The 18260-nt window shown below is 52.8% G+C and overlaps 1 protein-coding gene across 4 annotated transcripts; it reads right to left on the bottom strand.

Annotated features, from left to right (window-relative positions):
* Nucleotides 1–4359: 4359 nt before the first annotated feature.
* LOC128916350 (leukotriene C4 synthase-like) lies at nt 4360–15329 on the bottom strand. Of its 4 annotated transcripts, XR_008468937.1 has the most exons (8): nt 15196–15329; nt 12772–12947; nt 9794–9963; nt 8864–8963; nt 7756–7826; nt 7443–7524; nt 6874–7060; nt 4360–5238 (listed from the first exon to the last, which is right to left on the bottom strand). XR_008468937.1 is itself a non-coding variant. In XM_054217844.1 (7 exons), the coding sequence occupies exons 3-7, from the start codon at nt 9849–9851 to the stop codon at nt 6934–6936; spliced, it is 438 nt and encodes a 145-aa protein (XP_054073819.1). In that variant the 5' UTR covers nt 9852–9963; nt 12772–12947; nt 15196–15329; the 3' UTR covers nt 5267–6933. The 4 variants fall into 4 exon arrangements, 3 of the variants coding, with proteins under 3 accessions (XP_054073819.1, XP_054073820.1, XP_054073821.1); XM_054217844.1 differs by lacking the exon at nt 4360–5238 and having other exon boundaries at nt 5267–7060; XM_054217845.1 differs by lacking the exons at nt 4360–5238; nt 15196–15329 and having other exon boundaries at nt 5267–7060; nt 12772–13403.
* Between the last annotated feature and the right edge of the window lie 2931 nt (nt 15330–18260).

The following is an 18260-nucleotide window of genomic DNA, read 5'->3' as shown; positions in this document are numbered from 1 at the left end:
TTCAATTATAACCTTTCTGTTGCTACCCGTGGCTTTAGAAACAGCCTCTAGCTGTGATACTGTGACAAATACAAGCTAAACAATGCTATTAAATATGCATGATGTGTGTTCTGCCATATTAGATAACAGGGCCACGTTCATCATCTGCTAATGCTGCCAATTCACAGCTTTGCCAAGGCAGCCTCCCTCTCACTTTTGCTTTGGGCAACTTAAGAGGCTTTTTGGTTATACTTCACCTTTACTTTCTACCTTTTTTATCTTTTTTCATTACTCTGAAAATGGTGGTCTGCAGCAGAGACTGGGCAGAGCTCATGTTTCCCGGCTTTCCTGAGCTGCAGTTCACTAAGAAGCCAAGTCAGTCTGGGAACCAGTTGGAGAAGCCAAGAGACACGGCTTTAGGGAAAAGCAGATACCCAAGTCCCTCCTTCTCTCTGCGGCCACTGTTGTACTCTTTGAATCTATCACTGCTTTATATCACCAACTTACGCACAGCTTATGCTGAGCATCCCTTGCCAAAAGGAAATGGAAGAATTGCCTCTGTTCTGCTCCCTTGGTGACGGCATCCTCTCGGGACTCTGTTGGGAGTTCACCTGTCTGAGGCTTCTCTGCTCATTAGTGTAACTCAGGGCTGTTAACATTTCATTTTTGTACCATTATAATTATGGCAGTTGGCAGAATACCTTCTGTTTTTAACTGCTATGGCTAGCTACCTGGCTGTGAACGCAGTTACAATGGTGTCTTCTCCCAGCATGCTTTTGGTATCTGCATGTTTTGCCTGACTCTGAGCTAGGTGAGCATGAGTCAGCTCTGATCCAGCAGCCATCTGGCCGTGCAGTGCCGTACTGAGCTCATCAGGCTGCTCTCCGAGAAGGTTTCTTCACTCAGGCAGAACATTTACAGCTCTTTGGCAGTTCAGCCTTGCACCAGCCAGGAGGGAGGTGGGCAAGTGTCCATTTGCATCTGTTGCAACAAGCCTTGTCCGCATTTCCTTACTCCACCCAGGAGGAGAATGAGCTGTAAAGCTGTAAATACTTTACAGTGGCGTGACCAAGAGTCCAGTCTTGGGGAAAGCATGCTGCAGGATCTGTATCAGGACAGATAACGTGGTGCCTGACCTCTTGTTATTCGAGCCACATGTGTTCATGAAATGGAGCCTATTTTAGGCACTATTTTAACAGCAGGCTCAGGCGCGGTGACCATAGCAGCACACTGGTTTCATCCTCGCTGACATGATGATCCCCGACTTCCACCCCTTGCAGGTAACGTGTCCTTAGCTGCTTGGGGTCACCCAGCTTTCTCTTGTCAAGTAGCACAATGTCAAAGCAACGCGGCTGATGCACATGCTGCTGGCACAGATCCTCTTTTATTCTCTCACTCCAGGAGCACTCTGTGAGTCCTCCTGTGTGCTGAGCCTCCTTTTGCTCCTCATACATAGCTTTTACCTTTAGCTCTTGGACACTGGAAATCCCTGAAGGCAAGAGTCAGGCACAGCATCAGTGAGGGCTGGAGCAGGACACACTCTTTCCTAAGCTACCACAGCAAATATCTGTTTTCCTTTGGAGGGAGGGCATTCACAAAGGGGCGTGTTGAGCCCTGTCCACCTTGTATATACTGTGGCTCTGCCCTCACCAGGGGAAAGATGAATTCTTGGTGCTCTCTTACAAGTGATAATTGCTGGGAGATATAAAACTGATGAAGATGAGGGAAATTGCAACTTTAGAGTGTGGATTTTCCTGGCCTCCATTGTCTTGACCTGCTAACATACAAAGTGGCAGATAGCTTTGGTTTTTCTTGGGTTGTGCCCCACTATCTAACCCAGGAATGGCTTTTACTGCGTAGGGCTGTGGCCTGTGGTAATGCAAAGGGAGTATTTGCTTGCGGGCGAGGGGCCTGTCTGAAACACCCTGCGCCTCCAGCCACGGCTGTGTCTCTTCTGCGACGGCATGGCGTTTGAGCCAAACACGGTGCTGTCAAACCACAGGTATGACACGGGTCAGCCACAGTCACGCTCTTCACCCCAGTCCACCTCAGCCTCTCCACTGAGGGTTGTGCTCTTGCACCTACACCTTCCTCTTCCCCCCCAGCAAAGTGCTCCTCCTTCCTCTGATCTTGCTCTGTTACGCACCCCACGGATCTCTGTGTCCATACTCAGATCAAGAGGGTTCTTGGGTATTACTGCCCGTAATGTTCTCCTTGGTTTTGGCACTGATGGATACATCATTCAGAAGGACCGTGCTGCACGCCGGCAAGCACCAAAACGCTGTAATGTTGACAGCGAGGCCTCTGCAGACTCAGCACATAAAATGGGTCACTACGGCAGTTATTTCAGTTACACAACTCCAGCGTGCCTGCCCTTCGTTTTCCTCGCCCTTCAAGTCACTGGAATGTAAAGAAGTAAAACGAAGACACGGGGGTAACCAAACCAGGATGAGGAACGACAAGGAGAAAGGAAAGTATCCGCCAGTACTGGTCCAGAGACCAGCATCCTCCCAGCTCCCCAGAGCTCTGGTCCTGGAGCTGCTGCAGAAATAAAGAGCCATTGAGAAGTCTGGCTCCAAATTAGCATTTGAATTCCCTTGTAGTCTGTTGTCAGATGGGCAGGAGGTGGGTGCTAGTCTCTGTCTCTCAGTACTGGTACACAAAGGTGGCTTTAAAAGGTCCTTATTTTTCTGAGGGAAAGAAATGCATTGCTCAAACTATGGATACTTTGTGTTTTCCTTCCCTCCCCCCCTTTTTTTTTTGTCTTTTCCCTCTCCCTTTCTCTTCTGTTTCACACCCTTTCCTGGATCAGGCTGAGCCATAGACAGACACGTCTGGGTATTGTTAGCCCAGTCTGACCTACTTCTTTCCCTCCCCTTGGTCCCGTGTTATGGATGCTGGTGCCATGGAAACCTGGGTGACATGCCAGTGCCACAAAGCCAGGGCCACCAGCTGCACCCTCTTCTCCCAGCCCCACAGGCCCTTCCCCTCCCAAACACACCCCCAAAGAGAGTTAGCAGTGCTGCTTCCCAGGGAAATTCAAGGGTGTGCTCCGTCCCACCACCAAGCCGTGCTCCGGAAGGACCAGGGTGTTCTTCCATAGGCTCAGGTGCATTTTTTCCCTAGTCCCAGGGCACAGCATTTCAGTGCTGGGGGCCAGATGTAAACCTGATGGTGTCTATGCACATATCCGGCACAGGCCATCACATGACGGGCAGGAAAGTACACGTGGGTGCCCTGGAAGTTTTCAAGATTAAAAAATAAGCTACGAACTTCTGCAACATGGCACAAAAGCCTTACAGGAACCTGGCTAGGTTCCTACCAACACAGAAATGGGAACGCGTGCGTGCCGGCTGTCCCTGCAGCGGATGGGAGTTGCTTCATCAGGGGGACAGGGCTGTGCACCTTCATCGTCACTCGTTTGCTCACGTGGGATCAAGCCCCATCCGGGGACGGAGGCTTGTTTACAAGTTCAGCCTGCGCTTTCCTTGCGATAAACAAAGTTCTCACTGGTTCTGCAGGTTTCCTTCACGCTCCGATGGCCTCCTGTCCAGCTGGCTGCTTTGCCTGTGGCTGTATCGGAGCGGATCGCCTTCCAAATATCCCACACCAAACCTTTTCCTCTCCGTTGCTGACGCTGAACTGGCAGCCGTAAGGGGAGGAAGGAGCCCGGGAACCCGCAAAGCGCTTGCAGAGGGCTCTCGTGTCTGTCGCCAGCCGTCTCCAGGAGATTTGTGCAAGGCTTCAGGCGTCGTGGTTTGGGTCTCCCCACCCCAATAACTTTAACGCCAGGCCCTGGCCCAGCACAGATGAAGCTGGAAGCAGGAGGGTTGGCGCAGGGGTGCCGCCGTGGCTCTGTTGCCCTGCCCTGGGCACGTCTCGGGGTGCAGCCGCGATACCCCGGGCCCCTATGTGTGTGTGGGGGGGCACTGACCGGCGCCTCGGGCGCAAGCTGCCGCTCCGGGACCCCCCCGACACCCCCCGGTCCCCCCCGCCCCGGTCCCCTCGGTCCCGGCGGCCGCAGCCGCGTCGCACCAGCGCCCTCTCCCGAGCGCGGCGGCCGGAGCCCGGGCACAGCTTGCTGCCGGGGCGGCGGGGACCGGCGAGGGACGGGGGAGGGAGCGGGGGGGGTCAGGCACAGCCTGCGGGTCCGTAATCTACGGGCGCAGCAGCCCGGCCTCAGCTCCGCTGCCGGCACAGCCTTTCCCCCCCACCCCCCGCCATACCCGGCTCTTCCCTCATCCAGTTTAGGTCGCCAGACCAGCCAAAAAATTAAGCCAGGACACAGATCCCCAGGTGGGGGGAGCTGAGGCGGCTGCGTGGGGCAGCCCCCCCGCCCCGGGTGGGGAGGGGACAGCGGGGACGGGAGCGGCAGCGAGGACCCTCACCCTGCCAGCCGTGGAGGTGGCGGCCGTGCCGTCGGCCGTGCAGCGGTGCCAGGGCGCTTGGGTTGCCGTCAAACCGGGGCTCACGGGGACGGTCTCTACCCCAGCCGGACGGTGGCCCCGGAGCTGCGTGACCTTGGGGTGGCAGGGGGAGACCCCGTCCCACCCCGCGCACACGCTGCCAGGCCGCACCTGGCCCCGCAGCATCGCTGCTGCAGCCGCAGGTGGGCAGAGAGGTTTCACGCAGCAGCAACGCGCTGTGCGGCCGCAGCAGCGTTTCGAGTTGGGTAAATCCTGAAAGCACCACCGGCTGCATCGCTGAACAGTGGTTCGGTGCAAAGTGATTTTCTCTGATGACGGTTATGAAGTAGCAGAGTAATGACAGCATCCCTGGGTGGAGGGGAGGAGCTTTCTTTCTGCCAGAGGCACCTGAAACGACCCCTCTGACAATTGTTTGAAGGGGATGATGTGCCGTGCAGCTTTTCCGTGGCAGAGCTAGCGACAGCGGGCAGCCGGGGCCAGAGCCTGGCTGTGCTGCACCGAGATTTTTGATGGTCTTCTCTGCATCCAGGGGGAGAAGCCGGTTTGCCACAGCCTCGCTGCTGAATCATTAACTTCCCTCCTCTGAGTCATTCTGCAGCCCTGTCACACGCAGAGCCCAGACAAGCGGGCTGAGGTGGGTAGTGGCTCCAGGCTGATACGGCGGGCTTAGAAAACTGGTTGCAGGGGAAAAGGTGGAGGTTGTGTCCGCAGAACCGGTGAGCACCAGCTTGGACTGACCTGAGACAGCAGGGTTTTGACACTGATCCAGGACCTGCACGGGCAGCTGGGACTGGTCCTTCTGTATTAACCCTCTGGCAGGTGACTGGTTATGCTGGTAAAAAGGTGAGGACTGAGAATTAACTTCAGGAGATGGTGGGACGTGTTAATGTAAAGGCTAAGTAAGGTCTCACTGGGGGCAGGTGGCATGTCTCTTCCTCCCTGGCCTTGCTAAGGTACAGCCGGGTTAAATCGTCCTCAGCCTTTTCCAAAGTGTATTACCAAAACTGCTAGAAGAAAGCTTTTGGTTTTGTTTATCTTGCTGTGACACTTTTGTTGTTGTTTTTCTTGTTGTGACACCCGGGGGTTCCTGTGAGGATGGGGCTCTGCTGCACTGAGAACTTCGCAGAGGCAAGTGCTGTACAGTTATTTTTGCTTAGATTTAAGCCTTCCCCTGCAGTGTTTTCCAACTTCAACACGGCAGCATGACTCCAAGGCAGGAGAGCCTGAAAGGGAAATGGACTGGGGGCTTTGCTGGATAAGCCAATTTAAAATGCAGGGAAGGAAATGAAACAATGTGAAAAATTAATCACTTCTTCCAAAACCCCCCTGCCTTTTGTTCTTACAGTCTAGATAGGCAAAATGCTGGGGAAGGGAGGGGAGGACAGTGGGCTTTAAAATGTGTTTAGACTTGGGAGCATGTTAATGCAGTTATTTTCGCTGTCTGGGTTTGGCGTGAAGTACCCCCGTGCTGATAGCACGGAGCACCGCTGGCGTTTTCTGAGCCGTGTCACTAACACGAGCGGACCCATGGCCAATAGCATCAGCGTTGTGAATGCTGAGCTCCCGTGAAAATCCAGCCCTTCCTGCCGCAGGGGGGCCAGGCCCAGAGGGGCCGCTGAGCACTGGCCAGACCACCCCCTGGGGACCACTGTTTGGTGCTGAGCGGCTCAGCCCCCCGTCTGGGAGCTCGGCACCTCTGAAAATCAGCTTCTCCCCACTCAGAGCTCTCCTCCCGCGGGACACCGGGTCACAGGCTGCATTGTGCTGCACGGTGAGGGAAGCCAGGCAGCCGCCTTGCGCTCAAACACTCGTGTTTTTGTTCTCTGCTAGTTGCAGACCCACATGGAGAAACCCAGCACAGCAAGCTCAGGGTCCTTTTATTTGTGCACGTTGTCACTCAGCAGTATTCAAAGTTATACATGCAGTAGTGGTTATGAGTTTGCGCAGTCTCATTTACGGTATCGCCCACAGGCAATGGCTAATAGCCATTATGAGGGCACTAAAAGACTTTCACACAACATGTTGGTGGCTGCTCCTGTTTCGCCTTCTTTGTTATGCCTCAGCCCACGTCTGGTTTCAAACAAATGCCTTTCTTAGGTGTGGGCCTTGGAAAACTGGCATGAGCCCGCATTTGGTGCCTGGGATGAAGGCAGAGCCACTGGAGAAAGGGGAACGCATGGTGATTCCCTGGGGTGGCTCACTGGGAAGCTCAGCCTGAGATGAGCTTGCTTTTATGTGTCTGGTTTTCCTAAAATTCTCCTTGTTTTGGAGTGTTGTTTCCACATCAGGCGTGACGGAGCTGCCAGGTATGGAGGACTTGGCACAAAAAGTACCAAGTGGGGTAAAAATAACTCTTGAGGAGCTCAGCAGTTCGTGCCGGCGCTGGGCAGCAGGGAGGGAGGTGTTAAAAACTCATGTGAGGGTGGACTTGTTGTTTGTGCTGCGTTAGGTACAGCCAGTCTGTTACCTTGGGCAGGAGGGAGCAGGACTCGAAGGCGAGGACACCGATGAGGGACAGAGGAGCAGGTCATGCTGTGAGAAGCTGGAGGACGTTCAGCCCCACGTAGTGAGAGAGGAAGAAATGCAAGATGCCCAGGGTTGACGCTGCAGCGAGAATCCAGAGAACTCCACTGCTAAAGTATATTGGGGTGAGCCTGGTGGGAGAGAGGGAGCCTGCTGAGACCGAGCATCCCCGCTCTGGCCCAGGAACAGTCCCTTCCTCCCCGGAGAAGCGGGGGTGGAAAGGCAGCCCCTCGCTGTTTTCTGCCTGGGGTCCCGTGCCCTGCTCCCACTTGGAGGGAGCACACACCCCCCGACAAGGGCTCGGGCCAGCTCCAGCCTTGCCCCGTATCTGTGTCTCTGGCCCAGCCCTGTACCCATGCCCACGTTATTCCCTGGGGAGAGCTTGGCAAGGCTGAGTCACGCAGGTGCCCAGAAGCAGCCAAAGGGAGTCCTGAGCTTTCCCAAAGCACATGATGTTCCCAAATGCAAATCTGCAGGGGTTACCATGCACTCCAGGCTGACAGAGGCATTTACCTGTCTGAGGACGATGCCCTGTATCCCATAAAGTAGCAGTAGCGGCCGTAGAGATAGAGCAGACCCAAGGCTGCAGCCAGACCTGCAGTTGAGAGAGATTACGGTGACCATTTCCAAAGGCTTTTTAGAGCTACTTTGAGCCAAGGAGGTAGCCCAGAGTGAAGGAATAGAGGCTTTGTGTCCTCTGGCTCTACCCTCCCATCAGAGACAGAATCACTGCCTAATTTATTGTTCAGGAGGTGAGCAGGACCTGAGGGCTGAGCCAGCACTCAGGGAAACAGATCCAGTGACAAACCAGGTAACAGGTTCTCACCTTGATGGAAGAAGAGTCCAGCCTGCCACAGAAGTGCCAGGAAAATGGGAAAATATTCAGAGGAGTTCACCCTGGCAGGAAAAAGGAAGGTCATAAACAAGGGAAAGGAGGAAGATCTTCCTTTTTTGCTTCCCCTAGCAGTTTCCAGAGGTTATTGCTTTTTAGAGCTGATGTCACCATAAAAACCTCCAGGCTTGCGCTTTCCCTCACAGTTCCCGTCCCACCTTTATTCACAGGAGTTAAACAGAGGAAGGAACTGAGTCTCCAGGGCAAAAGAAATTAAGTAAAAGACTCCCAGGTCAGACCGTGCACAAAAAGGCTCCATGAAACACCTCCACTGCCCCTTCCCGAGTGCTGCAGCTTAAACCCTGCTGTAAAAGCCCCAAAGCCGCAGGAAGGTCTGCCCCAGCAGAGGATGAAGTGCACCTTAAGCAGATAAGGCCAGGGCAGCTTGGACTCTGGGCAGGCGTGGGAGGGAGCACTGTGCTGTTTGGATTGTTTGTACTCCATGCCCTGTCCCCCCAAAGACAAAGCGGCAGGACCAAGAGACGCTGGATGAGGCTGAATCCAGGCCGGCAAAGGAGCAGAGAAGGGGATGGCGGGGGGGATGTTGCTCCTGCTGCCAGGTTGCCTTTTTTTCAGTGCTCAGCTAGAGCAAAAGCGGAAGCTTTTTCCCTCTCTGCCTCCGTCCCCACTGCAGCCCCAGCACAGATGCCCCGGCAGAGATGCTGGATTGCGGCTATCCCTGTCGCAGCCCCAGCTGAGATCTCTCTGGGAGCTTGTCCTTCCCCACGAGCGGGGTTCAGAGCAGGGCTGAAGCTGCCTCAGGCTTTGACACCGCTTGGCTAAAACCAGCCTAAGTCTCAGGCACCAACTGTGTCTTTAGCAGCCCTTCACCGTATAGCAGAGATTCCTGTGTGATTTTTGTCACCAATGGCTGGTGTGTTAGGACACAGTCTCGATGCCAACTCTTAAGCCCATCAACTTAGCCCCGAGGGAGGTGGGTAATTGCTGAATTACAGTCCTGAGAAACGAATGGCAAAGCCGGGGAGGGGCAGTGCCGTTAGCCATGAGATCTGGAAAGCATCTTGTAAGAGGAGTTTCTTACTGTGCTCGAAAGACCCTCTCAAATTCAGGTGGGCCTGAGATCTTCGGAGGAGAAATGCCAAACGCCCTCCTGGCATAGATCACCTGGAGGAAGAAGTAGGCTGCAGCAAAAGAGAGAAAAGTAGCAGCGGTCAGTCCTCTGGCTGGGCACGGTGGGGCCAGGGGTCTGGCAGAGGTAAGGGCAGAAGTTCTGCAGTCTCCTCCAAATCTTACACCCCTGCATAGCAGAGGATGAAAATCCCAGATTAAGTTTCAGACAAGGAAAAGAACGACCAAGTGCAACAGTGAAGCAAGGAGCATGCAGTCATTTACCACCAGTGGATATCTGCTTCCTCTTTTGCGTAATTAATAGATCATGTATTATCTGCAGAAATTGTTACACAGTTCAGATGCACTTTGTTCCTGACAATTTTAAGGTGTTTTCAATCTTTAATTTTTTCCCCTTCTAAATCGTGACAGCTGAGTAGGGAGGGAACTGATGCCACAGATAAGCAACCCAGACACTGAATTAAATTGTCATGCAATGTGGAACCACCGCTGGGAGGTGTTCCGTGTGACCCACCACAGCCCATTCTTCCACCTTTCCTCACCGCAGTGCTCTTTGTATGTTATTGTCTGCACGAACCTCAGGAACTGCTCTAAACCTATTTTTCAAAGAAAGCAATTCTACATGTTTGCAGAGGAGAAGATCTACCAAGAAGTTTCTGAACTGAGGAGGTAGGTCGGTTCAGAGGAGGGTTTTCCCAGGCACTTGTTTTGTTGAATACTGTTCAAAACCCAGACAAGGAATCAGTCCACTGTCTGAAAAGCAGGGAAGTGCCAGTGCAACAGCAGAAATGAAATATGGAAGTGAAAGGAAATCAATGGAGGTGCAGTAGACTGGTAGACTGACCCAGCAAGTACTTGGGCATGAGAATCCGATGGTCCCTACCTTGCTCCAGGACTCCCAGGACTGTCACAGCAGCCAGCAGATGAATCCGATCCAACATATTGACTCTTCCAGACCCTAGAAAATCTGATTTCTTGATCAGAAGCTCCTCTGGCCAGGTTTAGTCCTCGCTGATGCGGCAGTCGGCGGTGGTAGCTGGCAGCATAGGTGTGCTGTAAATCGAACAGGGGAAGATTTGCACGTGGTGCTTAAAACCAGGAGGAGTCTGGCGTGCCTGTTATTATATACACTGTGGCACTGGGGGAGAGAGGCCTAATGGAGAATTTCCGTTCCCACCCTCCCTTTTCCAGGAATGAATTATGAGGAAGCTAGCAGAGAGTGAACGCATGAGAGATAAGAGAGGGGAACTGGGAGCCGAATGGGAGGACAACTCTCAACAGCCCAGCAATCTGCTCCCCCCCAGGGCATCTGGTTTAAAACCGCTCCTAAGGAAGGCTGAGGCACGTCCCTCTTGCTGATGCTGCACGAGAAACCACAGCCCTGCTTGGGCTGTTCTGCACCACCTGAGCACCAGGACAGGCAGCGTTTGACGGTACGTATCCGGACAGGCAGCGTTTCTTGGTATGTGCACAGACCGCGCCGGGCACAGAGCACCACTTACGGCCACAACACTGAGACAGCATCAAATAAAGCCCCCGAGTGAAAAACCCACTGCAACGGTAAGATATGATGTGCTAAAGTCTAAAAGGTACAGATCTCGTGTGGTGATACTTTATTTGGGGATGGGTCCTGCAGAATGACTGTCAGGCACCGAGAGGTTTTCAGAGCCGACCCTCGTACTGGAAAGGCTGGAGCTCTTCATTTAAGGCTTCTGATCAATCCGCAGCCAAATTAACTCTTATCGCAAACACCAGAGAGAGTTCTGTGTGGATGAAAAGCTGCAGAATTCATCAGGATACGGCAAAAGGAAAATGATGTTTTCACACATCAGGGGAGATCCACTCAGCTAATTCCTGTCCAAGAGCACAAAGCTGGCACGGCCGCGAGCTGCCGAGACTGATGGCTTTGTGTCCTCCCTCTCCCGCCATTTGAAGGATTTTCCCTTCGGACCAGGGAAAAAGGAAAGCGGGTTAAGACAAAGTGACCGTTAAACACCACTATTATAGAAAATAAGATCAGATTAAAGCAGTTTACAGAAATTACACTGTATGCCTGATGTCCTTGATAGACTTTCTAAGAAGCAATAAGCTGGTTCCAGTTTTCTGCCTCTCTACAAGGGCACCCGCAGAGGCTATAACCATGTCCCAGCTCAGTATTTCTCCAAACATCAAACAGAGACACCACCGTTTTTCAAGCACCAGCTGTAAGATTAATTCTTTCATCCCAGAATTGGTCCTTTTTCATTCCAGCCACTGTTTAGAAACACAAGGAACATTGTGTTTCGTTTTCTCTCATTTAGCTGTCAAAGAAATTAAGGACTTTCCCGTGTCAGCTCAGAAAGGGCAGAGGTCTCACGGTGCTTCACGACGTTTGATTTCCCTCTGCTCCTGTCTGATTACAGCCCACTAGCAAAAGAAAATATAAAGCAAAACAACAGAACACAACCGATCCGAGCCTACACCTCCGCCAGATGACAGTGCAGCGTAACCTGCATCAAAACTGTCAAATATGTGTAAGGAAACCTGGGCCAGGAGGAGCTATAAAGGCTGCCATAGAGCACTCCCGCTCCCCAGATCATCATTAGATGCAAAATACTTCTAATATCATCTAGCGTAGTCTAAATATAATAAAAATAAAGGTTAGTAGAAACGTGAATGAACAAACAAGGACAGATGCCTCCCCTCCTCCTCCCTCCCCCATAGGCATAATTTTTCAAGCTGTCTTTACCTCCTGAAGGGCACAATGTTTTTCTTGTCCCTGTTTGTCACCATGAGAACTCGCCTTATTTTCTGTTCTCACTCGGTGTTTGCAAGGAGCAGACACAAGTACCCTCCTCCCAGCACTAAATGCCCTTAGATGTTGGGATTGTCACTGGCAGACAGCTTTAGCATCCCGCGGACCATGGTGGCCACCAGCATCCCTGTGTAGAGGGTGCCACAGCTGGCTCCGGTCAGCAGACAAGGTCCCCCTCGCCACCCCAGCCCCCGCCACCTTCCTGCCATTTGCATCCAACCTAACGACTACGCAACAGCGCAGTGACTCGGATCACGCCCTTGATCGGGCAGAAGACTCTTTGCTCTGCAGGCGACGGGAGATGGGCTTCCCGGCGGCGCGGGGCGCCCAGCTGGCTGCATGGGCACCACATCCCTGGGTCTGTGGGAGGAGAGGGGCAGGAGGGGCAGCCGGGGTGGGGAGACGGGAACAAGACGTCACCGCTGTCACCATCTGCCTACAATGACACTGGAATCAGCGTGTTGCAAAACCGCGCCCTCCGAGGCTGACACAGCCTAATTTCCTCCTAAGCAAAGGCAAGTTCTGTGGTCCCAGGCTCACCTCGGGGTGGATTTGCTGAGCGGGAGCAAAGCGCGCGGTCCCCCTCTCCCTGTCCCCGGCGTGTACTCTGCTCCCCAGGTTGCACCGTGTGAATGTGGCCCTGCATCACGGGGCGGCTGGACCTGGCACGATCCAACGTTCCTCGCACCTCCCCCTGAGTCATCGCCAGAAGCATTTCTCTCTGCCCGTGGCTGCTTCTGCCACCTCCTCCTGCAACCATTAATCCTTTATGCCTCCCAATTACCACTGTAGGGCCACACTGCGAGCTGGACTGCAACACCGATCGGGATTAAAAAGAATCTTGGGAAGAAAAATAAGCAACACAAAAGGCTTGGAGGAGTTTTAAGCAGCCACAGAGTTTGCAGTACCCATGACTCCCCAGGAGGAGCAGGGCAAGGAGAAGCAGCACTGAGTCCAGCAACGTTACGGGCAATATCACCCCCCTAGAAACATATTCCATAAGACTACAACCGGCCAAGAGCTTTCTATCAGTGGAAGAGGGAATACCTTGCAGCTGAGCAACTTACCCTTCAGCTGTGCAGCATGGAGGCGCCCCGTCCTTCCAATCCTATTGTAAAAATATGGAAGTATTTTCTAATCTCATCGGCGCTTGTGCTTCCTTTCCCTTTGAATGCCTTTGCAGCCTCTGAGCAGATCCAAACCCATCACCACGGGACTGCTTGCGGGAACAGTTAAAGTCTTTCTAACAGCCACACGGGAAAAAAAAAAAAAAGAAAGAGGTTTTTTCATTCAAAAGAATTAAAAGCCAGACAGAAAAAAAAAAAAGCGTTTTTCAAGAGAATGAAAGAGAGCTCAGCCCCGAGCATCTCAGTCTGTTGAAGGACTGGCTCCCTCGGGCCGGGCGACGCGCCTCCCTGACCCCCCACGCCTGCGGAGCCTTCCTTAACTCAGACCAACATGTGTCAAGATTTTCCTGGAATTCTTGGATTTTGCAGATGTAAGAGGAAGGATGGGCTGAGAACACGGCCAGAAAAGGCCAATTTGCAATTTCATCCCGTACGAAGACTCAGTTGGCCACGTGTTCCCAGGAAGTGGGGACAGCTGCAGGGAATTTCTGCTCTGTGGTTCCCATCAAGGCTCCCAGCAAGGCGCAAACTGGCTCAGATCTCCTGAGCGTTTTGAAACGTCTCCTGGGTTCTGCATTTTGCAATAACCATAAAAAACTTCAGATGACGAGAATTACCGTGTCTTCCCTAAAATGAGCATCTATACGGAGGCTCCTCCTTTCAGACAGCAAAATGGTTGGTTTTGCCAGCAACACCCAGGCTGGCATTATGGGAAGCATCCCTTGGAGTACAAACAGTCTGTGTTGGAGGTGTACGTTAGCCTGTTGATCTAGACGGATTTCAGACAGATATGCCTGAGATTTCTGGATCTGTGGCATGTCAGAGACGTCACAGAAACGTTCTCAAATGATTAGTTACAGCAAAATTTCCAACATCAAAACTGGTCTTCTCTGGGCTGCTTCAACCTGCTGCTTGAATGCCACTGCGAGGAGCAGGACCGTGGCCAAGCGCTCCTACCGGCAGCGCTTCTCATCTCGGCAAAGGTGAAGGGCTTCACTTTAAAGATAAAACGGGGGAAAACATTCAAAGGCATTTTCTAAAAAGCAAGATGGAAAGCCGCGGCTTTCAGAAACTACATAAATGAGTATATGATGCTCATTTAGTTAGGGATAATTGGGAGAAAATTTTTTTAAAGCTTCCTTCTGAAGGAGTTTGGTGAGCTTTATCTGTATTCTTATTAAATCTGACTGGAGAGTACATCAGTATGAAAGCAATGCCAAAATTCTCCCCTTAACCCATCATCAAAAGGCACTGATACATGCAAATGAATAATACCCCTTCTTTTATGGTCAACATCTGTTAAAAATATTAAACCAGGCAAATTAAATCCCTCTCTGGTCCTGCCTTGTCTCATGCTATTGTCACGTGAGGCAACTCCTTTCCATGTGTTTTGCCAATTTTCCTATTCCCTTTTCAGCAGAATGTCAGAAATAGAAAATAAACAAAAAAAGAACAACGCCAGAAAGGCAACGGCACTTCTGACTAGCTGGAAGAAGAATGAATCTCTGGAGTGATAAGTGCATATGGCAGGGAGGGGGAGGATTTCCCTTTGCGGAGGGACAAACAAGCCTTTCAAACATCTTTGGCAGCTCTTATGTTAACACACACTTAGTATTACCCTATAATGATGTGGGGAAAAAAATTGCAAGGCTACAGGGCACATCGACATACATCAAAGGCTGACGAGTGGTCACGGAGTGCAGCTTCCCTTTCCTTAAATTATAGGGGTGAAGAAATAGAGCTATTCAGGTTTTCTAGCTTGTTTGGACCAGAAAGCTGGATTCTGGTCAGCCCTGCCCAGTTATGAGATAGAGCTGGGCAGGGCATCGGAGAGGGGCTGAGCGAGGGCAGCGCGAAGGAGACATTTTCTAGGGGGGAGATTGGATTCCCGATAGATCTCCTGTGAAGGAGAGACCCTTAGCTTGCCAGGCACGGGGGAAGAGGGGGGGGATTTGCCTGAACTGGGGAGGTGTTGCTGGGTAGGGTCGTGTGTGCAGAGATGGGGCAGTCAGGAGGGCAGTGATCCCTCTGCCGTTATGGTGACTTTTCACACCAAAGTCCTCTCCCACACAGGGTTAGAGGAAAGGAGGAGTTCTGGGGAGACGAGGGAGGTGGTCTGGGGGGAGATCTGTGGATAGCAGAGTGTGATGCGGACAGAGATGCAGGCTGGGCTGCCCGTGCTGGAGGCCAGCTCTAAGCAGGGACCACACCGCTGGGAAGAGACGTGCGAGCTGTGAAAAACCTCTGTGGGGGCTCCCTGGTTCTGTCGGGAGCTGCATTCAACCTCAAGCTCTCTCACTCATTTTTTGCCGTGGCCATTTGTGTCCGGCCATCTACCTTGACCCATCCTCGGATGCTACTTACCGCGATGGGCTGGCATGGCCACCCCTGGGCTGTGTCTGTCCCAGTCACCCTCACCGGAGCTGCTCTGCTCTCCTTGCTTGGTGCTGCGGGACGGCGCTTGGTGGGACCTGCTGAGCGTCCTGCCCCCTGTCACCCTGTTCATCGCCCCGGGCTGTGGCTGAGCCGGACAAACACAGAGGGTGAGACCACAGAGCCTCCACCCACCGGCACAGGAAAGGGGACAAGGGACAAGGTCTGTGGAAAAGGTCGTGCGAGGGCAGACCATGCTGAGGGCAGCGCCGCCGGATGCGTTAGGAGACAGATGGATGTTTCTGTAGAGCTCCTCTGACGTCAGTGGTGTTAAAAGGTTTTGAAATACATCTTGGGAAGGAACCGAAGACAGATGCTGCAGATGAGGGCAGGTCATCATTTGGACTGTTGTTCTTTGAACTCTTTCACTCTCATGCCCCCAGAAGATGCCAGGAGCAATGTGCCCGAGGGGACGGGGCAGCCAGGCAGGGAAGGGAGCTCGGGTAGCGGGTGGGATGCTGCCAGCGAGGGGCACACACACACCGTGCTGCAGCTGCGAGGCTGCAAGTGTAGCGTGAGCTGTGTGAAGAGGCTGCCCGGGTCACGTAAACAGCTGAGCCCAGAGGGAACGCGAACGGGCTCTGTCCCTTCTCCCGTCTCCAAAGGAGAAATTAAACAGAGACGGTCTCTGTGTTTCCTGCTGGCACAGGACCCGGAGCCAGCGGCAGCCACAGGGCATGGGGCAAGACACGAGTCTGGGAGCGGACACGTTTCTGGGTACTGGCTGTACCTTCTTGTAGCCTTTGTGTGTGGGAGCCTGGACGAGGTCGAGCTGACCTGGGCGCATTTGAAAGGCTGAGGGATTTGGGTCTCTTCAGTCTGGAAAAAAGACGGCTGAGGGAGGATCTTATCAACACTTATAAATACTTAAAGGGTGGGTGTCAGGAGGATGGGGCCAGGCTCTTTTCAGTGGTGCCCGGGGACAGGACAAGAGGTAACAGGCGCAAACTTGAGCATAGGAAGTTCCACCTAAACATGAGGAAGAACTTCTTTACCCTGAGGGTGGCAGAGCCCTGGCACAGGCTGCCCAGAGAGGTGGGGGAGTCTCCTTCTCTGGAGACATTCCAAACCCGCCTGGATGCGTTCCTGTGCCACCTGCTCTGGGTGACCCTGCTCTGGCAGGGGGTTGGACTAGATGATCTCCAGAGGGCCCTTCCAACCCCGTGATTCTGTGATTCTGTGATTCTATGACAGCGCTGGCAGCCGCAGGGAGAGCAGGGCTGGGGACAGCCCCTGGGGAGAGGTGCCACGGGACCTCCTTGGCCTCACGTGGAGCCCAGGTGCCGCATGAAGGCTGACCCAGCTCTGCTATCCACCAGCACGACCAGGTATCTCCTACCCCCGGCGTCTCCAGTTGGGGGGGCACCATTTAAGGTACCAGAAGTGGAGGCTCCTTCTGAGCCTTTCCCTTTCTGTCCCCTCTCCTGGCTTGCAAAGCTGGGCCAAGAGAAATCCCAGAGGTGCCACTGGGGGCGGGCACCCATCCTGGCATCGGTCTTCTTCTAGCACCTTCTGAGCAACTTCAGCCTCTCCAGCTATGGGTGTGCTGGCCCACAGAGGCAGGCAGCTAGGGGCTGCGTCGTGGGAAGCCGGGACAGACGGACAGACAGACAGACAGACAGACAGGGTCTCTAAGTTAGAAAACCTTGCTCTTCCCAGAGGCCTTTGAGAAGCAGCTCATCAAGAACAGGGAGCTTGTGCAAAACGCGAGAAACTGCCTCTCAGCAGTCAGAAAGCGGTGATCAATCCCACAGTGGGACAAAGGAATTGCTTTAAAACCAGCTGGGTGTATTTTTAGGGTGTGAAATGGTTGCGTGATGCAATTGTGTAAAAGAATAGAACAACCAGAAACGGTGCGAAATACCAAACTTGCCTGCACCCCCCTGCTTTTAACCACTGGGAGGCTGAAATGGCAATCGAAGCGATGTTACTTGGCAGACTGTCTGCCTCCCAAAACCTGGAGATGGGATGGATGGTGTCTATAAGTGCTCTGCCAAGAAGAGGATTCACCAAGTGACACCAGGCAGTTATTGAGCTCCTGGTTCAAGCCGTACTACCGCTACCCTGCTGGGGAAAAAGGCAGAAAACCTGTCATCATTTCAGATTTCTTGTAAACCCTACATGATAAATATGCCGCTGCTTCCAGTTTCCTGACATAATTCCACTGCCCTCTTCCAGCCAGGTGCACGCAATGTTTGTTTTAAGGAAAAGTTGCTTTCCGAGTGATATAAATCCCTCACAAGCCATCACGCTTTCAATGCATTGTCTGTAAACCGTGTGGACGCGCTCCTTTTGATTGGTGCCTGTGACGGCAATAAGCAAGAGGGACGGTACTGGGATGTGGATCCCGCTGCCCTTTGCATCACGCTTAAGGAAACCCATTTTCCAGCACCCATCTAACTTCACACGGCACAGGACTGGGATGCTGCCTAATAACTTTGCGTGTCTTGATGGTAGCCACTGCCATTAAAGAAATTCTCAAAGCCCAAGTCAGTGCCGGATGCCTCCCGGCTACGCAGGCTTGTGCCTGCAGGACAGCATCCATCCCCGACCTCTGCAGGATCGGAGGCGGCTTTTATCCGGGGTCTGGCATGGCAAAGCAGCATTGAGCACAGCACACAGGAGCTCAGTCTTTGGTATTTGAAAGCCCTGACATTAGTGTTGGTCACTGCAATTTAGGCCTTTTGTTTAGCACCTGCAGAGATCCCAAACGGACGCTATGCCCTGTACAGTGTTAGTGATTACATGTAACAGCTTGTGCACTTTATTCACTGTCTTGGTCTTCTCCTCCTGAATACCCCTCTGAAATTTTTGGCTGTTGCTATAGTTCTGCAAATACCAAAGGATAATTTGCCTTGTCCTTCGAGAGGACAAATGAGCTCTGGTAACTCTGTGACAACTAAGCTTTTGGCAGCGGGAATAACAGCACTAGAAATTAAAAATAAAAGCAGATTATACAAGAAAGGGATTTAAGGGAGCTCAATCTCAAATTCCTG

This window comes from Rissa tridactyla, chromosome 11 (genome assembly GCF_028500815.1).
Source record: "Rissa tridactyla isolate bRisTri1 chromosome 11, bRisTri1.patW.cur.20221130, whole genome shotgun sequence".
NCBI lineage: Eukaryota > Metazoa > Chordata > Aves > Charadriiformes > Laridae > Rissa > Rissa tridactyla.
This window is presented reverse-complemented; position numbering and strand designations above follow the sequence as displayed.

What these genes read in the sequence shown, in the direction of transcription:
- LOC128916350 (XM_054217844.1), bottom strand. Translation starts at nt 9,851, where the DNA reads ATGTTGGATCGGATTCATCTGCTGGCTGCTGTGACAGTCCTGGGAGTC. An exon ending in GAGAGGGTCTTTCGAGCACA is followed by an intron (nt 7,827 to 8,863) that starts GTAAGAAACTCC and finishes TTTTCCTGCCAG; the next exon opens with GGTGAACTCCTCTGAATATT. An exon ending in AGGGCATCGTCCTCAGACAG is followed by an intron (nt 7,061 to 7,442) that starts GTAAATGCCTCT and finishes CTCTCCCACCAG; the next exon opens with GCTCACCCCAATATACTTTA.